The sequence below is a fragment of the Anser cygnoides genome, chromosome 2 (genome assembly GCF_040182565.1).
Source record: "Anser cygnoides isolate HZ-2024a breed goose chromosome 2, Taihu_goose_T2T_genome, whole genome shotgun sequence".
NCBI lineage: Eukaryota > Metazoa > Chordata > Aves > Anseriformes > Anatidae > Anser > Anser cygnoides.
The window spans coordinates 27,762,905-27,785,347 of record NC_089874.1 but is presented as its reverse complement, the minus strand read 5'-3'; the positions used below and the strand labels follow the sequence as shown (position 1 = coordinate 27,785,347).

The 22,443-nt window shown below is 36.8% G+C and overlaps 1 protein-coding gene across 4 annotated transcripts in view; it reads right to left on the bottom strand.

Annotated features, from left to right (window-relative positions):
• Nucleotides 1-1,836: 1,836 nt before the first annotated feature.
• GLCCI1 (glucocorticoid induced 1) overlaps nt 1,837-22,443 on the bottom strand; it is a 55,986-nt gene continuing 35,379 nt past the window's right edge. The window contains exons 4-8 of one of the 4 annotated variants that reach the window (XM_066991759.1): nt 22,072-22,188; nt 18,657-18,809; nt 11,826-12,036; nt 5,858-5,978; nt 1,837-4,790 (exon numbers count right to left, since the gene is read on the bottom strand). In XM_066991759.1, the coding sequence (XP_066847860.1) occupies nt 4,442-4,790; nt 5,858-5,978; nt 11,826-12,036; nt 18,657-18,809; nt 22,072-22,188 (951 nt within the window). In that variant the 3' untranslated portion in view covers nt 1,837-4,441. The remainder of the gene's footprint in view (nt 4,791-5,857; nt 5,979-11,825; nt 12,037-18,656; nt 18,810-22,071; nt 22,189-22,443) is intronic. The other 3 variants (XM_048075433.2, XM_066991760.1, XM_066991761.1) reach the window with 3 other exon arrangements.

Here is a 22,443-nt window from a genome sequence, read left to right as displayed (position 1 = left end):
ATAGTTTTCCTGGAGTGGTTACACTAATGCAAACAGAGACAAGATACACATATTTTAACTGCTTGACAATCTTTGATCAAACAACTTCCTTTAGCCAAGCACCACACGAGGAATGGCGCTACGTGTGCAGCCCATTAACAAATGTACTTTCCTAGCTTCAATCACTTTTTCCTTGCATTTAGGTTCTGGAAACACATTGCCGGAACTATGGTTATTTCCTCCCAGTTGCGCAGCTTTGAATTTCTGTTTGCAGGGCTGTGCTTTGCAGAGCAAGCCAGGCTGTTTTATAGCAGTAATTGATTTATACTTCTACTGGCCGCCTGTCATCTCCAGGCTGCTTGGATTTTACCTCAAGAAGCAGTTCTACGTATCCTGCTACCACCGAGCAAGGCCCGGACTGAGTTTGCTAAGACTCAGTGGTCTTTGCCTGCAACTGCAATGTCAGCCAACATCTCTAATCCATTCCATTTCTTGTGTTTATTTTGTATTACCCCAGGCTTATGTTTAAATACTGGGAAGATATTGAGGCTCTACCCACGGGCCGCTATCTGGCCCTTCCCAAGAGGTGATTTGCCAGGAAGCCATAAATCATTTCCCTGACAGCGCCCTGCTTCCTAAAACAAGCAGGTCACTATCTGCTGCCCCTAGCCCAGCGTCCTCAAGGGCTCCCCTTACACACTCCTCCGCAGGCTCCAAAGGGTCCCAAAGGGTCCCCTCTGCCAGAGCCACGCATGAACTGCAAGGAAACATAACATGCAAGTCAAGGAAAATCCTTCAGTCAAAGCAGGGACACAAGGCAAAACCATTTTGTTACTGCTCTATTCTCAGCTCTTTTCAGGCTGCTCACCTTCACAGCTCTGAGGAAGACGTATGCAGTGAATTACAAAGCTGCATGTTACCAAAACCATAAACTATGTTACCACAACCATAAACTAACAAGGCGAGGGCCTGCAGTCACAGGGATGGTAAAAAAAAGTCATCCATGGTGCAAGTTGTATCACGTCTTCCAGGGTGAGCTAGGTGCTTTTGTTGAACTAATTCTTGAGAAGCAAATGCCTTCCCACACCACAACAGAGTGAAGCTGCTGCAGCCAAATCCTTTTAGAGGGCAAGACAGCCACAAAGCTTTCCCTAGTAAGCCATATAAGCTTATGATAAAATGAGTGATGTGCATCAACCATTTTCAGAGCAGGGTAGGATACTACAGCCTTTGAAGCTCCAGCCTTTCAGCACTTAAGTTTCAGTTAATGTTTTTAACACAGTCATACATAAACCTTGTAATCACTGGGATGCTGAAAACCTAAATTTTGACTCTGATAACAAGCATTAAACCATGCTTACTGGTTATTGCCATAGTGCTTTTCAGTAAACACCAACTCTGGAGGATTTACATGTATTTAAATACTATTCTTTTTTTTCCTCCCTCCTCCCCCCTCCTCATCTGGAAAGAATTATTTTGCAAGTCAAATGACAATCATTTGACTCATACAAAACAACATGAAACCAAGACTGTCAGTAGATTTATACCACATCCTTTAAGGTTTTAGTTTAGTTTCACATAGTGAAACATCTAATGGCTTTCATAAGTTAACAGATAACTTGAAATTAGCCCTACCACAAACACAGCAGTGGATGCAGTTTCCAATAATGCCTGGTTTTTTCCATGTTCTGAGGAAAGAAAAAGCTCATTATCAAATATGCTATTTTTAGCATATTTAACTATTTAGATTTTTTTTTTTAGATATTCTTTCCTCCTTAGAATGTAATGTTTTTGGAAAAAATAGGTAAGACATGGCACACTGGTCATAAAGATAGATAGTTGACACTATTCTAGATGCAAATTTGGAACGATATTAAACTTTAATCTCATTCTATGGGGTTTCATACATAGTTTCCAAAACAAATAAATGAACCACTGCTTTTGTGTCTCCCCCCCCACACGTTTGTTTTTTAACTATAATTTTTATTTAAATAAGACACAGGAACTTCTATACCAAAAAAATACAAAACAAAAGCCACACACTTCCTTGTGTAAAGCAATATTGTGTGATAACTTGAATACTGTTCAGCACAGTGGCTAGAAATAACAGTACAACTATGTACAAAACTTTAAACAATATTTGACAAATTTCTACAGCTGGATGTAGAATACAATTGAGATAAACAACTGCTGGGAAATTTACATGGCAAAGCATTAGCTTTAACACATTTGGTTCAAAACCTTCAAATCTGCTAAGAACAAATGTGCAATTTAATTAATATTTAGTTTCTCATGGAAAAAAATAAAAAGAACACGTAATGGCATTGCAATTATTGTACAGAGTTCATCACTGATCTAAAAACTCATCATCGTATCCCCTGGTAACCTAACACCAACAACTGAGACTACGATTGAGCATAAGGTCATCATACTGCAATGTTAATCTAGAAGGAAAAATATTAAAAGGAATTGATACTTACATCATGAGTATTTTCTCCCCTTTATCTTCAATCTATAAAATATAGTGTTTTCACCTAGGCCTGAGATTAGTAGGGTTTAAAAGATGGCTGTTGTGTTTCAAGCAGGTTTTTCACATGAAAATGGTTAGAGACAGACCTCTCTCTCCTTATGTTTTCTGCAAGGGGAGCCAAAAAAAGTGACTTTTACAGGCTGCAAATTCCACCTTGTAAGATAGCATTAACAAAACCTCTGTAATAAAAAGGAAACCATGCATTATCTCCAAAGAAAGCATGTATTTAGTGAGCACTTATTGGTGGTTCACTCTCACCCCCTCCAATCTCACCTTCAAAAGAGGAAAAAAAAGAATAATGGAGCAAGTTTAAATGCTTGGTAGCTGCAGGCTACTAATCTCCTCAATTCCTGGAAAAGGTGAGCCTTATTCTCTTAGGAGCAGACAGCATAAATGTAGTTCCACTGAGCTGAAAGCAATGGAGCAAGAACATCAAGTTTATTTTGCCTTTGGGGTCCTCTTTGTATCACAGGAAATTATCTCTGAAAGCAGTGCTCTTGTTCTGGTACAACAGAAGAGCACTACTAAACTGTTCTTGCCATGTACTATTTTGAGAAAGCGTCCAGCCTGCAAAACCAGGATTATTTCACCAGGATTTTTTTATTCATACTTGAGGGGAGAAAAACACACTTTTACACACACAACTTAAGTAAGCAAAAGTTATGGGAGAAGCTTTGATTACGTAACACAAACTTAAAACTATTGTTTTCCCCACCCCTCTTAAAACACCCACTTGCTACTTTTGGACTTCAATCCAAACACAATTACTCACTATATAAATAAAATGCTGCTCATCTAACACTGCTTGACAAAAATCTGAAAACCTAGTTCCAACCAGCAAATGAATGAACATTTCCAAAAGAGAAACTAAACATTAATTTGACTTTTAGACGGTAACAGTAGCATTTCACATCCTTAACTGCCAACAAAAACATGAGAGGAAATCCCCATCGCCCCCCTGTGAAACCTGAAAGAATTTCTATCCTTGAACAAAAACATTCTTGTCTTTCAAAATCCTCTCACACATAATGTGGAATGTTTCTCATGTACAGCCTAGTACTGAACACTTTATTTGCAACAGTTTAACAGTCATTAACTGAGCAACACCTGAAACCTTTAAATGCCACATTTTACATATATTGAAATGACGGTAAATGCAACAGTTGTTTTTACTTGTAAGCACATGACAAAGTGATATACATCACAGATTTGCTGGTTCTCCTCATGTTCACCCATGTCCAGGGTCATCATTCACCTGGAGCTGAATGCACTTATTCCAAGAAAGTGGAATGTAATGAGGAAATATTAATGCATAAAATAAGGAAAGGCAAAAGAGTGATGTTCCCTCTTTAGCTTTGTAGCTGTAAAATATTTTATATCCCAATATGATATACATTCCAAGTTACCTGAGTTTACACTTCGAGAGAAGTACCTGAAGCTAGGCCATAGGGTGGGCACTGTGCAACTGTTGTGGCCATTTTTTTTTTGCATTGTGTGTATTACAGAAGTTAGAAACAAACACCTGGATCAATTGTAAACATAATCCTGAAGTACAGTATTTTCCATAGGACACAACACAGCAAGACATTTTCTATTCAGACAGGCAACTTTTTTTTATATATATAGAGCTTATTTATACTGTAGAATTTGAAACAGAACACAGGACACAGTACTAATCTGGTCAAACATACTATGAAATGCATAGTCTCCACTTAAAACGCTTAATGATATATGGATTTTGCAGGCATTACTGCTTTCTCACAAAAAATGCTGAATATGAATTCTGTCCCTGCCAAGAACAGCGTTGAGATATTTTTTCAAATGCTGCTAAGTATTCTGTTTTGTTCTGAAAGGTTGCCACCTCATGCAGACGTATCTGAACTGTTATCTCCTCAATCCTTGCTTTGGGGCAGAGGCCTGCTCCACCTTGGTCTAGATTAATGCGTAGCTCTGAGGAGAGGAATGCTCTTCAGTCTGAATTTCTTGCAAAAGCGGCTGCTGCTGCTGGGATGGTTGCTGTACCGAGACCTCTGTAGAGTCCATTGTGCTGGTGTCATCTGACAGAGATGAGAAAGAGACCCGAGACGAAAGCTGCTCAACAGTCAGGGTACTCAAAGCTGTGCTTTGACCGGAGTTAGGAGAGTTCTTCAGCGTCAGGTCTGAAGCTGGAAGTAGGGGGCCCAGAAGTTTTACAGGACAGAAAGCTGATCCGGTTGGGATGAAGTTAACCTTGTTTTTGTCAGGACATGAAAAGAGAGGGGTTGAGACAGGCTGACGAGACCTACAACAAGAAAAAAGATTATATACCTGGCCAACGAAGGCGGTTTTGTGTGTCACAAACTTTGTGGTTCTACAAGTTGCTAAAATGTGAATGACAAGGAATGGGATTAATTGGACAGAGGGGCAAACATCTTCCATATTGGTAGTCAGCTAACTGATCCACAGCATGAAAAATAGTGCCGTCACAAAAATGACTTGAACATTACTGGATAAACATGCAACTTCCAGCAAGAAAAAAAATCTGCACTACATATGCACATGAAAAAAATGCCACAGTAATTTAGAATGACACAAATCCTTCTTTAATAATAACACTGCAGCAACCACACACGTAGCCATGTTAAAGCCCTTTGAGAAACTCCATGAAATAGACCTCTCCTCTCCCACATTCTGTGATTTCTTTGGAGGCTTCCTCCACAACCCAACATTGCTCCTTCACCATCCAGCAGGCAATGAATGCTATTAAGAGCAAGAACTATCCCTTCCTTAATGCTTTCATCCACAGGAGCTACGCATGCAAGCTCAACAGCATGTGCTCAAATACTGCTGAGTCTAGGGAAAAAGACATGATATCCAAGAGTTTAATTTGACTTCTTGCTCAATAGTTTTGCTGTTGAGCAAAGTCTATGCCATTAAATATACCGCCTACCAACACTTCACATAGGTTTCACTCCATTTTGTGTGTTTTATACATATCAAAATGTAACCTATGTTTGAATTGATAAAAAATAAGGAGAGTTGTTGTTTTAAGCCACAAATATTTACAAAGTTCATAAAAATATATGGAAAGAGGTTTATAAATGCTTAGGAAATTAAATGTACCTTATCTTTTCTGCTTGGATTTTTGCTGCCTTTTATAAATGCACAAAAAGAGTTTAAGCATAAAAGACTCCATTTCTTCTTCAAACCAACGTGAACACTTCAACTTCTCTTCTGTATAAACTCTAAGAATAGTTTGCTCCTGAAAAACCCATCAGCTGGAATAGTTTATTCATCTGCAGTTGAATAGGCTCAGTAAACAGGTTTACTGCTTTGCAGATACCAGCTGATATAAAAGGCATTACTTACGACATTTCCTCAAAGACCTTCACTCGCTCACATCCCTCTGGGGGCTCTCGTTTGAACATGTAGCTGTTGTTTGGTTTGGGAGATGAGGCATACTTGGGCAACGGTGAGCTACTCCCACTGTCTGAAAATTTAAAGCAGTTATATTACTAGAGATTGAGAGTGCTTTTTAATTAAATTCGATTTCCAAACAAGATGCCTTTTTTCACAATTTAGCCACTATGCTGGTTTGCTTCTACCACAATGCTTCCTTTATTGCAGACTACTTCTAACACCCTTGTATAGCACATTTCTTCTGAATAAAAGTTTCAGTGCAGCAATAATCTATCATATAACAAACAACACATAACAGGAGAGTATTTTCATCCAGAACTCTGCAACTGGAACAAAGCAGAGCTGTGATCCTGGAAACAAACTCTTTATTATGTAATTCAAAAAACAAATGAACAAGGTAATATGCATAATACATGCAGAAGAATTATGAGTGGTAATGATAATATGCCTTCTCACTGTATAAACAAAGTTATTGAAAGCGTGTGTATACAGCATATCTTATGTTAAAACAATTCTTCACGGGAACATTGACCTCAGTCTCATGAACAGCTCAGAATTTGCAAAGAAACAAAGCACATTTGAAATACAGGTACTGATATCTCATCATTACAATGTTCTACCTTATTGGGTTCACAATTTAGTTGTTTTAGTATCCAAAGTAAAAACTTTCATAATTCAATTCTCTCATCACTACTAACTATATGATCTAGGTATTCTTCATGACTCTAGCTGCCTGTGTATGTTTTACAGATGATTACTAGACACACTTCAAACTGAAGACACGAGCATCTAGGACACAAGACAGGCTCCACAGCAGGCAGACTTTGTTGTATTTCTTGGCAAATCTGAGATAAGACTCAACTCTGTTAGTGTCAGAAGAACAAAAGTTTGACAAACTAAGACCACAAAAGGGTTCACTTTAAACAGAAAGTGAACCACCCTTCCCTTCATCTTGAAAACAGAACATTCAATGCATTAAGGCAAAGTATGTACAAAAATAATTACAGAAACTTAGCTTTCTGCAGTGGCTTCTACATATTTAAAAAAGCAACAGCTATCTCAGGCTAATATTAGTAGCTCCATATTCTGTGCTTGGGTTTACAATTAAAATGAGTTGAAAAGGCAAGATTGGAAAGGAACCACCAACTTACAAGTAAATGTAACTTGGAGAGAGCTAACAGCTCCTGCTTTAGCTCCTTTCAAGTCTTTCCACCAGACTGGGGTACCCTAGCATTTTTATCTCAGATACCTTTGTTTATTCTGCTGCTGTTCACGTGTGCCTTTCTGGCAAGAGTGGAAAACCAACCAAAGCTTCAAGCATTATAATCCAGATTCACTGAAGCATTTTAAGGTTTTATTTAAGAGCCTGTAAACAGTAACTACATAAACACTTGTATAAGCATGACTCAAATATAGAGGCTGATCATCAGAGGTTTATCATTAGAGGTTTTGAAATACCAGTGCTTCCTTTACCTTCCTTTACAAGACAAATCAACTCAGATGTCCCACATCCTTTTTTTTTTTTTTTACTACAAAAGGTATGAGAAAATGGTTGAAGTGGACCTCTGTAGTATATTGATTATTCTGCTCTTTCCTGCTGTATAGTGAACACAGACTTGTTATTTACAGAATTTTAGGTGTTAACTGTATGAAGGCAGAAAAAGCCTAGAGACAATAAAGATATTTGTCAAGCTGAGCACACGATGGTCTTTTGGAATCTATCCACTGTTGGCCCACACAGCTCACTGCAAACACAGAAATCATTAACAGAACCCAGACAGTTTGTTTCCTTTTTCTAATATTTAAATTTGAAGATCCAAGTTTCTATTTAAGAACTCTGAAATGTAAAATGAGCTACTGTTCATTACAGTGAATACTGGAAAACTGTGGAAGTACATCCAAGGAAAGAATCAAACTGCATTCAAAGTTAAGTCAGTTCTTGGAAGATTCAGTGTGTTGTCTAGCCAGTACAGTTTTCAATAATGTTTTTGGTTTATTTAGCCCTGTTTGGCTGAAACTTTCTATACAGGACAGCTGTTAAACATGGAAAAAATATACAATATAATTTAACTCATCTGTTCCTCCCTTTGCCTCCCTGAGCTTCTAAAGCTTACTGAATTCTTAGCTTTTAATTTCGACCAAACACATCACACTAACATTTGATAAATACATGCGGTTACTAGGAGGCCAAAACATATAAGCTTAGTGTTAGCTCTACATGTACAGCAACAGAGTTAGAATGGAAGGGTCCTGAGAAGAACAGATCATTAGCTGAAGAGATAAGAGGAAGTCTGAGGCTTAAGCCAGTCCGTAGGTGTGTATCCTGTAAGGTCTTAAGTGCTGAACTGTAACATCATTAATCCTTAACGACACTGCGAATGCAATTCTCAAACAATTCTATTTACACATGGTTTTATTTTTTTACTTTCTCAGCAGCTGTAATGCACAAACTGTCATCTGCATCTTCCAGGCTCCCACCAGTAGGGTGTGCTCTGCTGGCATATTTCAACAAACTAATCAAATTTCATTATGATGACAATGATTGAAGATTAACAGATGTAACCTTTAAAGCAAGCTTTGTTACCATAACCATGCTGAAGACAATATGGAGCCTTATTATACAAAATTTCTGAATATAAGTATTTAAAATGGACAGGTTATTATCTAGAAAATGTTTAAGATTGCAAACACTAAATATTTTAACCAAAATATTTAACACCACAACTTTAGCTTGCATATATTATAATAACAAAAAAGAAAGATTAAGAGAACCCGTGGAACAATTTATTTTGAGTGACACAAATGAAACAAGGAACTGTCAGTGAACCTTGGGATTTGGTCTGATAGGTTCAAAAGGATTTTCCAGCTCAAAAATGGCTTTTTTTTTTTAAAGACTGCCCAAAGACTTCTCATACAATTTTCATTTTAAAAACTATGAATCAGATGCCCAGAAGTTAAAAAAAATATCTCCAGTCCAAAAGATAGCATCTTCATGAGCACATTGCTTGTTACAGCCCGCTAGCAATAGCAGGTATACACAATCCTACGCAGAAGCACCTAAATCAAAATCCCTGAAAAACAGGTTACACTATTCTCATACAAAAAAATCATTTCATCTTGTATGTTAGGATGGCTTTGAACTTCACCTCTGTCACAGTTACTAAGTATGCTACATGGCACTCTAAAATTTTAGTCTCAAGGAGCAGAGTACCATAAAACAGATCTACTGAAACTGGTAGCTTTAATGCAGCAAGGCATTACACTTACCTTGCAGTAGGCTGATATTCAAAAACAAAATCATAAAAGTCAAGTGCCATGAAAATACCTTCCCACCCTTCCTTCTCTGCTCGATTTATACTATTTAGTACCACTACTCTTATTTGGACCAGGGTTGTGATCCTTTTCTGAAATTTAGCATTCACATTCCTTTGAAAAATTCAATAGATTTAGCAGATCCTTGCAGAAAAGTAAACCAAACAGCTGATACAGTCCAAAGAGCAGCTGTGAGGGCCTCAGGCCAAAGCACAGCTTTGCACAAGAAATAAAAGATGCTTTAGAAATGTAAAGCAGTGCTGTGTCTGTACGAGTGCTGGCTCCTTGCACTGCTTATGTGTCTCAAACTACTAACCTTCATTTCCTATTCAGAAACACTCAGGAGCATTTATAAAACTGGTAATTTTAATGGTAAATCTAAGTTATTCCAGTAGAAAAGGAACATAAAACTCCAACTTGAGAAAAGTAACAGAAAACATTGGGTTTAAAATGTCTACGCTCGGTTATATGTAGAAATACATTTTTCAAAACTTGAAAGGTCTTGTAGAAAACTTACAGAAGTTGTATTCCAGCATCACTTTAAAATGAATGTGCAAAAAAATTGAGTTTTTAAAAAATTAGTTCACATCAGTAACAGATGTTAAGAAACTTTCTCTCAAATTTCACAATTTCTTTATAATTTCTACCTATACTCCTCATTTATAATTTGATAATTTATATCTGTCATTTGTATTTTATTCTATTTTGATAACATTCCTATTCAGAACCACCAGCCTGTGTGACCTCAATGATCTGAGCGTAAATGGCACCTATCTGGTTACCAATGCACTTTTACCACCTCTGAACAAGTTACATTTTCTTGAGAAATTGCTACATGTTTTTCTAGTTTCTATCTTGCCCATAAAGAACAAAGTTGCAATGAGCAACTCAAGATTTTATTTTTCATGAATGTGGTATCTTAAATCTTTAATTTAAAAATGCAATTATGTAAAAGTCTACAAAACTGCTCGTTTATCACAATCACCTATATACCACTACTAAAACAGCCTTTTAATACAAACCGAACATTAAAGCCAGTCTCAAGATCGAAACCCACAAATATCTTCTCCTTGTGAAGTTCAACAATAAATTTTACTCCAATGAGTTGTTCAGAACATCCTAGATGGAAGATAAAACCCTTGAAAATCATTAAGTTAAATGCAATATTTCAAACTGTCTTTACTTCCTACTACCAATAAAAATCACCAAAAGTTTCCAGTTACTGTGATAACGAAATTAAGTACTAACTGTAAAAGGAATGATTCTTTCCATTTCCTTGCTTTTTAGCATACATGTTTTCAGAACATATACGAACAAATTACCTGTCAAGACATTTCCTTGTCTGCCAGTACTTTAGTGGATATCTATATCGTGATTCAGTCTTGACAAATTGCAACTCACACAAATACTCTAAGAAAAGAAAGTAGTATGTGGTGGGGGGAGATGATATCCATGTTATTTTTGGAACATGGCCACCTATTATGCTGTGCTAAGACTTTTACTTTCATGTGGTTAACTTACACACACACACCCCCAGTGCAGGATTTGGGCTGGTGGATTTGCTTTCTACTATTTACTTTTAAATCTAAGAGAGGAAAGCAATACTTTTCGGAAACAAAGAAAAAGTGTATTTTCTCCTGCCCCAACCTTATTGCTTTTAGATCACATAGAATTAAAATTACTTGAAGAATGATTAAAACAGAATATTTACAAGTAAAGCTTCAATCTTACTCATAAGATCAAAACACTGCTGCCTTTAGCTCATTAGGAAATCTTTGCCAAATCAAAATCTTAGTTTTCATCTCATGTGAAATATACTCTTAGCTTCCACATTTCTTCCAAATGCATCCCTCCAAACAGAGGGCCATATTTGTAGTTGATAAAAGATTCAAGTCCAGCCAACCAGAAGCCCAGTCATTTCATTAGTAAACAGAATTGTCCAAAATCAGTCTTTTCACACTAGTGCTTCTATTTTCATACTGTGTCCTGCCTGTAAATTAACCCTTAATTACTGGAACTCCAATTTACTCCCTCTACAATACTAAACTACTTTCTACAGACTTAGAAAAAATGCAGAATATTGACATATAAACACAAATTATTCAGAAATTTTGGGTTATGACAGATAATCACTCTCCATCAGATTATTCAAACTCGTATTCGAGTTCTTCACCAAATAGCTTCAAGTGGGATGAGTTCAGAAGCAGAGTACTTTTAAAGCAGTCCAAAAATTCATCACTGTTTTGATCAGCAAGTAACTCACCCATGATGAGCATACATCACAATCCTACATACACAAACCTTCTTGAAACCTTTTTTAAACAGAAGCATGTTACAGTCTGAATTCTTCACATTAGAATCTTCATAAATAGTTAAGGCTGTTTGCTGTGCTCCTCTGACATATTTATGGAAGATGTTTGTGAAGTTTCACAAACAAGAGGGAAAAAGATATGTAAACAAACAAAACCAATTTTAAGATAAATCTTCAGTCCCTCCACAACAATCAAACAAAACAAAAACTGATGTAATGAGTAAAATGAAGGTAGTTGTAAAAGCAGGACATCACATGCCTCCCATAGGTAAAGGCAGGCCATTCTACTCTCACCTTTATCACGGTCATAGAGTAAGTCTTCTGTTGAGCAAGGACTCCCATCCTGAGATTCAGGAGGGCAAAAGGGAGAGACACATGGTGAATGACTGCTGCAGCTGCTGCTGCGCTCCTGGACAGATGGAGTCTGAGTGTCAATGCTTCGTGTACTACTACTACGATAGTGAGCAGGTAACGGGGCCCTTCGACCATCGGGAATATCCAAAGGCTGCAAGAAAAACAAGCAATTCAGGTTATAGGGAAAAGATCCAACTCCCAAGCAACGTCAGCCTGCAGCACTCACAGCTGAAGCAACAAGACAAGGCCTTAAGAACAGCAAACAAGTCAGGTTTGAAAGAAATTTTATGCAAGAAAATAATGCAATGTAAAATGGACACAACTTACATAAATTATGCTCAATGCTGGGATAATATGCAGATGTTCCCAGCCAACTATGTCCTCTTACGTGAGGTTAACAATAGAATGCACTTCAACATTTATCTACACGCGCTAGTGTTTTTAGCATTTTTCTGATATTTTAGAAAGCAACTTGCATCGCACACGCTCGACAAATAGACCTTGTACTTAATTGTACTTAGCAGTACAATTTTCAATACAGGTCACTTATTATAAAGCAAAAACAAAGTACCCTGATACCACATTTGGATAAAACAAAAAGCAGAAAACATCAAACACAACAGCATATTATTCCCATAACAAACTGAATTACTGTTACAAATTAAACTGTCCAAGTTTTGCTAGCAGGCAGTAATTCTCTAGCACGCCTGTACTTTTCATCCTTTACTTTTGTAGGCAACCTCTGATAAATTGAGAACTAAGCAGAAGACGTTCAAGCTTATATAAGGTTCACCAGCTTTGTTTTGAACCAAAAGCAGTGCCTGCTCACAGCAGTCTAGTTGGCACTGGCAAGAGAGATCTTGCGTCCTAGTCTGCAACATACTGCACAGACATGTTCATTGTAGTAAGTTGGTACACCCTAATTCTTGCTCCCTGTGGGAAAATTAGTTTTATCATGAAGATAGAACTACTTTAAAAACAACAAAAAAATCAAATGAGAATGAGAGTTCTAGTTAAAAGTGAAGGGGTAAAAATGCCTCCAAGATTTAAAATAATGGTTTTATCTTCACTTCAGTGAGGACTGTATTCAAGCCATAGAGAACGGATTAAATGTTCTAGCTACAAGAATCCTTTTTCCTTTTCACGTCGAGTGAATATTTGTTTTCCTCTTCTCCATTCATGCCAAAATGAAACAGCCCATTCTAGAGCTTAAAATTCAACCCAAATATTTTACAAGAGTACATTGTCCAAGTATCACATTCTCCTCTCTTCAGCAATAGTCTGTCCAGAAAACCACCACATACTACACAAAGAGGCAGACACAGTAAAGTCAGAGGAGCCTTTCCTTCTTATGAGCCTTCCAGTTAACAGCATTTCACATTTCATTTAAAAGCAAAGTAACACACTATAAAGAGAACATTACAGTTGCTACATCAAGTGCTCGGAAGTTTGGACACGGCTGCGTAGTCTGTTCCAACAGTTCAGCTCACATTGCATATGCGTTACAACATGACTATGTGTTGCTCTTCCCATCACCCCCAACAGGCCATGACTCATTCAATGCAGAAGATAGACCTAAAGCATTTTATCATTTGTTACACAGAAGAGAGGCAGAAAACAAGACTGAAGCTGTAGAAAGGAAACAGTCTGGTAATTAACATAACCAAAAGGTAACTGCCATGCAGAACAGCATTCTATCTCTGTCTCCCACAAAAATTTTGAGATGTCAGGAAGTCATCTGAAGCTACCCTTCTCTTTTATGGCATCTTTTCTGGAAGCCCAGTCTGTATAGGACCAGGTCTGCAAAAGTCTTCATTCACAGATGCAGAAGGAAACCACGGGAGCTGCACTTTAAAGTCTTAAAATGATACGCAGTACCCTGAGTTACCTGAAGAATCGCATTATAGAAGCCTGATAGATTTGTGTTTCTCCATCCATGAAGTGCAGATATCATCTTTCTTCTCACACAGGTGAGATAAAAAGAGAACAACATTTCAGAAACACTCCTATTACATAGAAGCAAAAACCCAAGAACAAATTCATATTTCTGACTTCAAAGCAAGGTTTAATAGTGATCATTAGGACACACATCTAACAGGGAGAAAAAAACATTGAACAGCTACTCATTAAGTGCACACACTATACGTAACAGGTAAAGCAAGGATTCCAGGCAGGAAAAAAACAGTAAGCACATAATTAAGGACTTCAGTATAACACAGATGTTCTTCCACACCTGTAGAAACAGTATAGTCTTATGTAGTCAGGAAGTATATCCCAAGTCACTTACTTCAGCCTCCACTGAATTAGAACTTAAGGTATAGAAAGTCATCTATATTTTCAAGTATGCCTCTAGAAATACACACAAGTGGAAAAAGCTAAATATTTATCACTCTTTCCAAGTAGAATAACTTTTAACATGTAGAAAGCACCTGCAAGTATTTCAGATTATCGTGCTTCTGTATATTTCTTCCCCTTCATACTGAATCCAGGTTTTGACGAGAGCAAAACCCTTCATGAAAATATCAGCTAGATACTATTCCACTTTTTAAAACTTATGAATCAAACCTGATCAACATAAAAAATACTGAAGTTACTTTCCATGAGTCATGCCTAAACTATTCTAAAAACTGAAGCTCTCACAACATTAAAGCACAAGAAATAGAGTAGCTAATTCAGTACAGCTGCTATTAGTTTTCATAATGCTCAATGCATGGAAAATAACTGGAAATTACTGCATTCTGTATACTGTTTTTTTTTGCAAGAGTCCAGTCATGTACTAACTTTATGCCAAATGCATTCCGACAAGACACCAGTCAACCACTATGGGACAGTATGTTCTTGGACATCACTATATACTACCCTCGTAACTCCCTGCAAAGGTATGGAAACTGTCGATTTGACAACAGCAAGCATTTCTTAATACACTGTTAAAAATCACTTTTTTCTTTCCAGCAGCAATATTTCTGCTTGAAAAATTTAAAGCCACCCTCCATAGTAGCATCAGGAATGCTACTATGATATAATATACCAGTGGGAGCCTTAAAAATAATCTGTTCTTCACAAGCCTTTCATCTATTTGGGAGGCAACTTCTTCAGAGCAGAGTATTCTATGCTTCTGATATAGAAATTATTCTCTAAACTGGAACAAAGGGAGAAATGGGAAAGTGGTTCTGCCTTCTAGCGTAAATGCAGTCAGTGCATTAGACAAGGTGCAAATGCAAAAGAGACATCACATATCTTGAAGAGACTGCTCCTGGCAAGGAACACGTGGAGACAGGAGAAAAGACCTTTCAGATGAAGGATATGAAGATTAAGGTAAAGATCCTCTGCACCTGCTCAAATTAGAGAAACAATCACTTTATTACAGGACCGAGCTTTCTGATAGGTATATAAAAAGCATTTCACTACCTACTTCCAGAGGCATTAGAGATTAAGCAAGAAACACATGAATCAGTTTAACATTTATTGCATGACATTTGGTCAGAACTGCTTCATTTCTAATTTCTTTTGTATATTTGAAAGATAGGTCAGGTAATATTTTTCCTAATAAGAGACCTATGAACATGTACGCCTCCAACCGCAGGGCATGTTTCACTAGTTTCACAATGTATTCTGTAACAGGGAGCTTCTAAATACAACAAGTTCATCATCTTACTGTTCCAAAGTCTCCAACATTTGCATTGTGGAATCACCATAGAACAAAGAATAAAAACCAGTCACAACTACACAAGAAAGCTGATTCCCTCTTACAATTTGTAATGGGACACAACTACAATTTCCTGGAAAGCTAGTCACTAAATTATAAAGCAGGAAGGAAAATATATCCCAGATCTTTGAATAAATGCATTAGAAGATGAAATAACATTTATTAGTAAACCTGAGGAGAAAGATGCTATTAAAAAGGGACTAAAAAAATGTCGGCTCTAACTCTGTTTTTATGAAAGAAAAATGAAAATGCCTGCAGCTAACTAAGCAAGCGGGATGATCTGAAAAAATATATACATATATGGCCAAACTGAAAAGGAAGAAATGCTTGGAATGTTTTGACCATGTATTACTAAACTTCATAGTCAATTAGATTATTAAAAGAAAAAGCTAATGACATTACTGCATCATCCATTACCTTTGTGAAGCACAAAAACAACATGGCTAGTCTCTCTACAATTACCCTTCTAGAAGTAAAATTATTTTTATCACTAAAAGACTGTAGGAAAAAAGGCAAAGAAGTTTCCAAAGAATTAATATAACTAAGTCAGCAAAAGATATGACAGAATATATTCCAGATCAATTTATACTTTTTTATGAAGTAGGATGACAAAAATTGAAGTCAGCAAAAAGGAAGACAAAGTATGGAACATCATACCCTACAAAATAAAAAAAATCTAAAAATAAATGAAATCAATTTGTGTATCCAAAGACTAAGCAGGAAAGTGTGAACATGAAAGGAAAGTTTCACTATTTTCCAATTTTAACTAGGCCCTAAATTAAATAATTCAAGTAATGTCCATAAAACTAAGTTTACTTTAACCACAAGCTTATTTTTGTCCTATGCATCACCTAGTCCCATTTTGAGATGGTGAACTAAGAAACAGTTTGCTCCAAAATTCACACATTTATACTGAATAGATAAGTGAACAAAAAAAGTTCAAGAACACTAAACTAAAATTTTAAAAGTTAAGTTAAAAACAAAATGCATTTTAGTTTTGTTAAGTCCAAGTGTGTTTATTGAAAAGAAATGGAAGAAATCAGAAAGCTATTCATATACCATATAAATCTGAATAAAACTTTAGATAAGGAACTGCATTTAAAAAATAAAGGTAATCATTCTTCTCTATGTTTTTAGTAAATTGTACCTTTTCCCACAAAAAAAGAATTCTTTCCTGACATATTAAAATTAAGTTTTAAACATGCACTGATGAAACAGGAAGTAAGCTTGGAAACAGGTTAAAAGAAACCAGAAAAGGTCTAGATGCCCACCAATCTTAAAAACAAGCCTGTTAAAAAGTTTATCGTTCCCACATCACCCAAAGCAACCAATTGCTTTTGATTGTTACACTTTTTAAAAATAGAATGTTACAACTAGAAAGAATGGCAGAAAATTGAAAGAAAAACAAATTGTTTCATCAGCAGTGAAACTAATGAAGTTTGGTTGTCCTATGGTTTATCTTTTGTTCAGTAATTCCTAACCTTTAACCCAGCTGCCCCAACTCCCCCAGGCTAAAAAAGAAGCTAAATTGCTGCATTAGGAGAAAGTTCACCAGCAGTAAGATTTAGTAAATTACTCTTATTATGATCTTCCATAAGTAAGCAATGAAATCTAATAAGCTCAAAGACAGTACTAGTAGTCCCTCTTTAGGTCCCACCAGAATAGATCTGACAGAAATTAACAGTTATATAACAGGAAACAGCCCTCTGCCCACATAGATGGACTTGACTTCAAGGGCAATGTTTAATTTATGACTTTCTTTTGTGCCTGAAGACTCTCCCCAACTAGATGTTTGGACGAAGGGTTCACTATTGCCTTGGTTGCGTAAACTGCTGAGCACCTCTGGCCTCAATCCAACAATGCACTTAAGTATGTGCTTAACTGTTTGGCTGGACCAGAGCCAGTACATTCAGTAACTTACGAGACAGTTCTGCATCCAAAGTAATAAGCTGTTAAAGCCCAAGGACAACATTTACGAAGATGATTTGTCTGATAAATAAATGAAACGTCCTCTAACCATAAGAGATAACTACCCTAGCCATAGCAACATCAGTAGTGGCACTATAATACACCTTTTTATACTCTCTTCGGAGATGGCAACAAGGTTTGATTTGGGCTTTTTGTTTTGGTTTCAGTTATTTCTTTTTTCCCCTTTATTCCCTGTTCCAACACAGACCCTTCTAACTGGGATGAGACAGCTTTGGGAAAGGCAACCTAGCATAAAACATTTACTACTACAGTATTTTATTCTTAATAACAGAACACACCTAAGTCTCTGGAGAAGCCAAGAATATTCCAAAGCGTTTAAAGTTTACTGCCATAATAAAGAAATACAAATACCAGATTTTGGAATCTTAACCCTCTAATTAAAGTTTTATAGCTTGATTTGTGCACTGAATTGCTATTAGAGGACCATTCACAAGAAGAGAACCTACAATTTAGAGAAGATTAGAAAAAACAGCAGAGCAGTTGTTGATCCCACAGCAGAAAAGTTTCATTGGTTATTTAGGAAAGAGTGGCTGTAAAACTAAATTTCACATTTTAAGTGTCATCTAAGCACTGCAATGCTCTTCAATGAGAATTCCAATGCTCCTTAGATTGTATGTATTTCCCATACAGAGATCTCCCACAACAGATCACAGTCTTTTAAGGAAGTAAAAACAGTTCACATTTGGTTTATGGAAGAAAAGTATTAAAACCAAAAAGCTGAGCAGAGCACAGGAAACTTAAGTCTTGCTTAAAAAACAAAACAAATAAATAGAAGCAAATAAATTAATCTCTGTCCCTACTTACTACTGTAGCCTAAAGTATCTAAGTTTTTGAGCACTTACATTTCTCACAAAAACTTTCAAGTTCTTCACAGGAAGGGCATCCTAAATAACCTGTGTTTAGCCAGAAGCCCGTTAAAAAACTGACAAAAAAGCAAACAACCCTAAAACATTTAAACGGTTTTCAAACAATGTCTTTGAAGAAAATTATTTGTAGTTTCAGCCATGAGGAAGTTTTCTCACGTGTTTATAGGTTACAAAGAAAAAACAACTATAAGCATATTAATATAAGCTTACCTTGGATACCTCTTCTTTTCCACTGTTTTCCTTAATGAATACTTTTTCCAGTTCAGGGCTTATTCCTTCTACATTACACGGCACACGTGAAACAGTTGATTTTGGCACTGAAATGTTTGACAGTGGCATAGGGACTGATCTGGAAATAGAAGCCTAGAAGGTAGAGAGCCACATGATTTGAGGTTGGAAAACGGAATAAAACAGAAGTCTGAGATCAGCACTAAAGAAGGTAAAGTAAGAAGCCATGTATTATTTGCCATGTAGATCATCTTTATCTGTCAAATTTAACTAAAAAAATGCCTGCATAAATCAAAAGCCACTAAAAACACCTCTACTTAAACTCAATATAGTTCTATAATAAAATCTACTTCATTACTTACCAGTAGGTAGGCAAGTATATGTACTTTTCAGATGTATAGACTACAGAATACACAATAGGGAGATGGGGTGCACACAGTGTGCTGATGTGGATGATTTTAACTGTGATCCAAAAGGCATTTCCCAACATTCCTGAAGCTTAACCACTCAACTGGAATATTCACTTAATGCACTTCTACCCTCTTTTCGTTGGCTTTAGTGAATGAAAAATAAAGTATTCATTCTCAACCTCTAATTTCATTAGCTTCTAACATTTCAGAACTTTATGTCAAAAGTCTTAAAATAAAATAATTGGAGTTTAAGAATCAAGCACCTAAAAAATGCAAGTATGGTTTTTGGAAAAAAACACGTTGGAATGGAGTTCTGTTACCAACAGAAGCCATTCTCAAGAAAGCATGTCTTTCACTGTCAACCCCAAAAGCTTTAGCTTAGCACCTACACTGATAGCCATCAGTGTTCACTTCCTAATATGCATTTTCCTCTCATCCACAGCAACATGGTAAGACAAAACGTAAAACATACCTGTGGACATCTCCAAGAGATTACTGAATTAATTGGCCTAGGGTGGGGGGATTCCCCCTTCCTCCCTTCTTTTTTGGAGGAGTTCATGCAAAATGAACGTAAAAAACCACTGCCTGCAGGATACCTTCCCACAGTGGTACCAGAACTGAACACTTCACTAGTCTTGTTATAGAACACCTTTCTGAGAAATCAAAAACGTTGCATGAGTGAGTTCCAAGTGCTAAAGAATGTTACTGCAAAGTATACGCCTTAAGTGGATTTCAGCCTGTGACAAAGACTGTTTTTAGTACAAGTAGTGGCATTGATACCTGCAAAAGCTTACTTTGAGATGTAAAGCAAAATACTTTCCTACACAAATGCAGTGAATCCTTCGTTATAGAGGCATAAAAGTTTCACGAAGAACATTAATTCCTTATACATCTTCATCACAAGATCAGGTTTTAAACATGAGATTTTATGTAAACTGAATGAACATGAAAGGACTGGCCAACACAAAAGATCAGCCATCACAGCTTCTTTCTAAAACACTACTTATTTAAACAGGCCTGCAGAAAATCCGATGACAGAGCAAGCATTTAAGGAGATCAAACGGTGGCTTGTTAGTAACATGGAGACCAAGTTAAGGTTCCACTGTAGATGAAATTTAATCAGGATTCAAACGTCTGTACTGTCAAATGAGAAAAGATTAACTGCTTTCTACAAATGGCTTAAGGTTCACGAAGTTATTCACTGAACCTTGCCTGAGTTTTAAAATCCATTTGGTTTCGGTTTCACTGGCAGTTTGTGGTATCTAAAGGACAGACACTGTGTGAAGCATCCTCCATTGCACCCTGCTGAGAGTCTGGTTCATGCTCACGTAACTTGTCCATGTAATTTGCCAAAGCTATTCTTCATAGTGTCAGCACCTTTCTAATAGGAGATAGATTTTTTTTTAAACAACTTCATGATACACAAAAATGACCTGAAAACAAACGTTGGCCCGGCTAGTGTGAAAATGATCAGCTATATTAAGGTTTGCATAAATTCACAAATAATTTTGAAAAGTAGTTAAGTAATAAGAGAAAACAGAAGATGTCAGGCTAGGAGCCTGAGCTTTACCTATCAGAGAGATTAAGAGATTATGATGTCCTATTCCTGATTCACAAAGATGTGCTTCCTGATAACATTTGCTCAGGTATATAAGACCTGAGATAGGAAACAGAGGAAATAAGAAAGGAAAAAAAAAGTAGTTGATATCAGACTTACTGCTGGGAAAGAGTTCTGTCATCACATTGCCCATTGATAAAGAACACGAGAATGGTCATCAACACAATCTGAACAGAAGAGTTTGCATCCTAAAACCTCAGTCTTGCATCCTCTCTGATTAAGTTTTTCCTGCAAGTCACAGTGTCTGGAACAGGAACAGGCTAACAATGATGGCAATTTTTCCATTTAATACGATGGAAATTCTCAACATAAGCTGTAACATACCAACGTTGTTCTGCCACAAGTAAGCCACCGCTACCACAAAGGAGTATGTGAAGGCTCTCATCATGGAAGACAGAATCCTGTATTGACAGTGATTCTAAAGTACCATAACAACCAAAAGGTTGTTATAGACGACCTTTGTCTTAGACAAAGCCATGAAGAAAAAGGTTTGTATCCTGTAGCATGAGAGATGATGACCAGTCCTCTAATTCCAGGCATGTGGTTAATTATGGCTAGCACCACCTTGATTTCAGCTAGGTTTATATTTGAGGTGAATTATCTTTTTATAAAGCAGACAAAACACAATATTGTTTTACTCAATTTCATAGGGACACTCTGATCTGGCCTCTCTGGCCAGGAAATGACCAATAAGCAAAGTATCACAAAAACTCCTGAAACAGGACAAGAAAATGAGGTCTTCCCTCAAATATCTGATGATGCAACACTACTGTCTTTTACTGATGAATATATAGTAGGGTGAATTACAAGCCTCTGCGTAACTAACCAATTAGTTTCAGAGAAGCAGAAAACTAGGTTCTGTAATCTCAATGCAAATACTGTCTAACGGGTCCCATTCGAAGTTCTGCCTGCTGCTCAAAGACTTATCAATTATTGGGCTTCCAATCCAGTCCACTTACTTTTAGTGCATTTTGTTTATTTATAAAACAAGCTTAGATGAAGCTGTGTCGTAAAACCAATAAGAAAATACCCTCCAGAGGAACACAGACTTTTGAAAGTATATCACAAAAATTAGTCTTGGAAGCAAGTATGCATTCGTGGAAAGACAGCCTTATCTGGCCATGCTTAAAATTTTTACAGCATCTTAATATATTTTAGTCGCTATCTTGCTGCAACCCCTCAATTTTTTTTTTATTATATTAACGGCTATCAGATAAAATTCAGTGTAGGTGCAATGGTAGCAGGGTGTTAGAGCACTTCAATGTACCACGTAAGAAACCAAACAGGAGAAAGATGGGAAGAAACAGCAGACTATTCACCCAACACAGATAAGATAGGAGGCTGTTAATATAAGCAACTATCTGCTTACCTGAGTCTGACTGATTGCTATGTGGTTGCCATGGAGAGGTGACTGACGTTCTTTGTCTTTACTGTGACGACTACTCTGCTTACTGCGCTGAAGCTGCTGCCTCAGTTTGGCAATCTGCTGGAAAGAAGTTCAGGTGAAGTGATAATGAGTTATCAAATTAATATCTGCTCATTTCTTCCTTTATGAAGTGAATCACAGACATCTTTAAGTCCTCTTTAAAGAATTATACATGCACAATGGATTTTCTTCCCTCTAAGCATAACCATTCTGTTATGGTTATCTCCTGCCTCTAGACACTTTCTGCAAAGTATCTGCCGCCCTATTTACAGACCTGAACATGTCAGCAGGCTTAGCTTACTACTAAACTTCCTC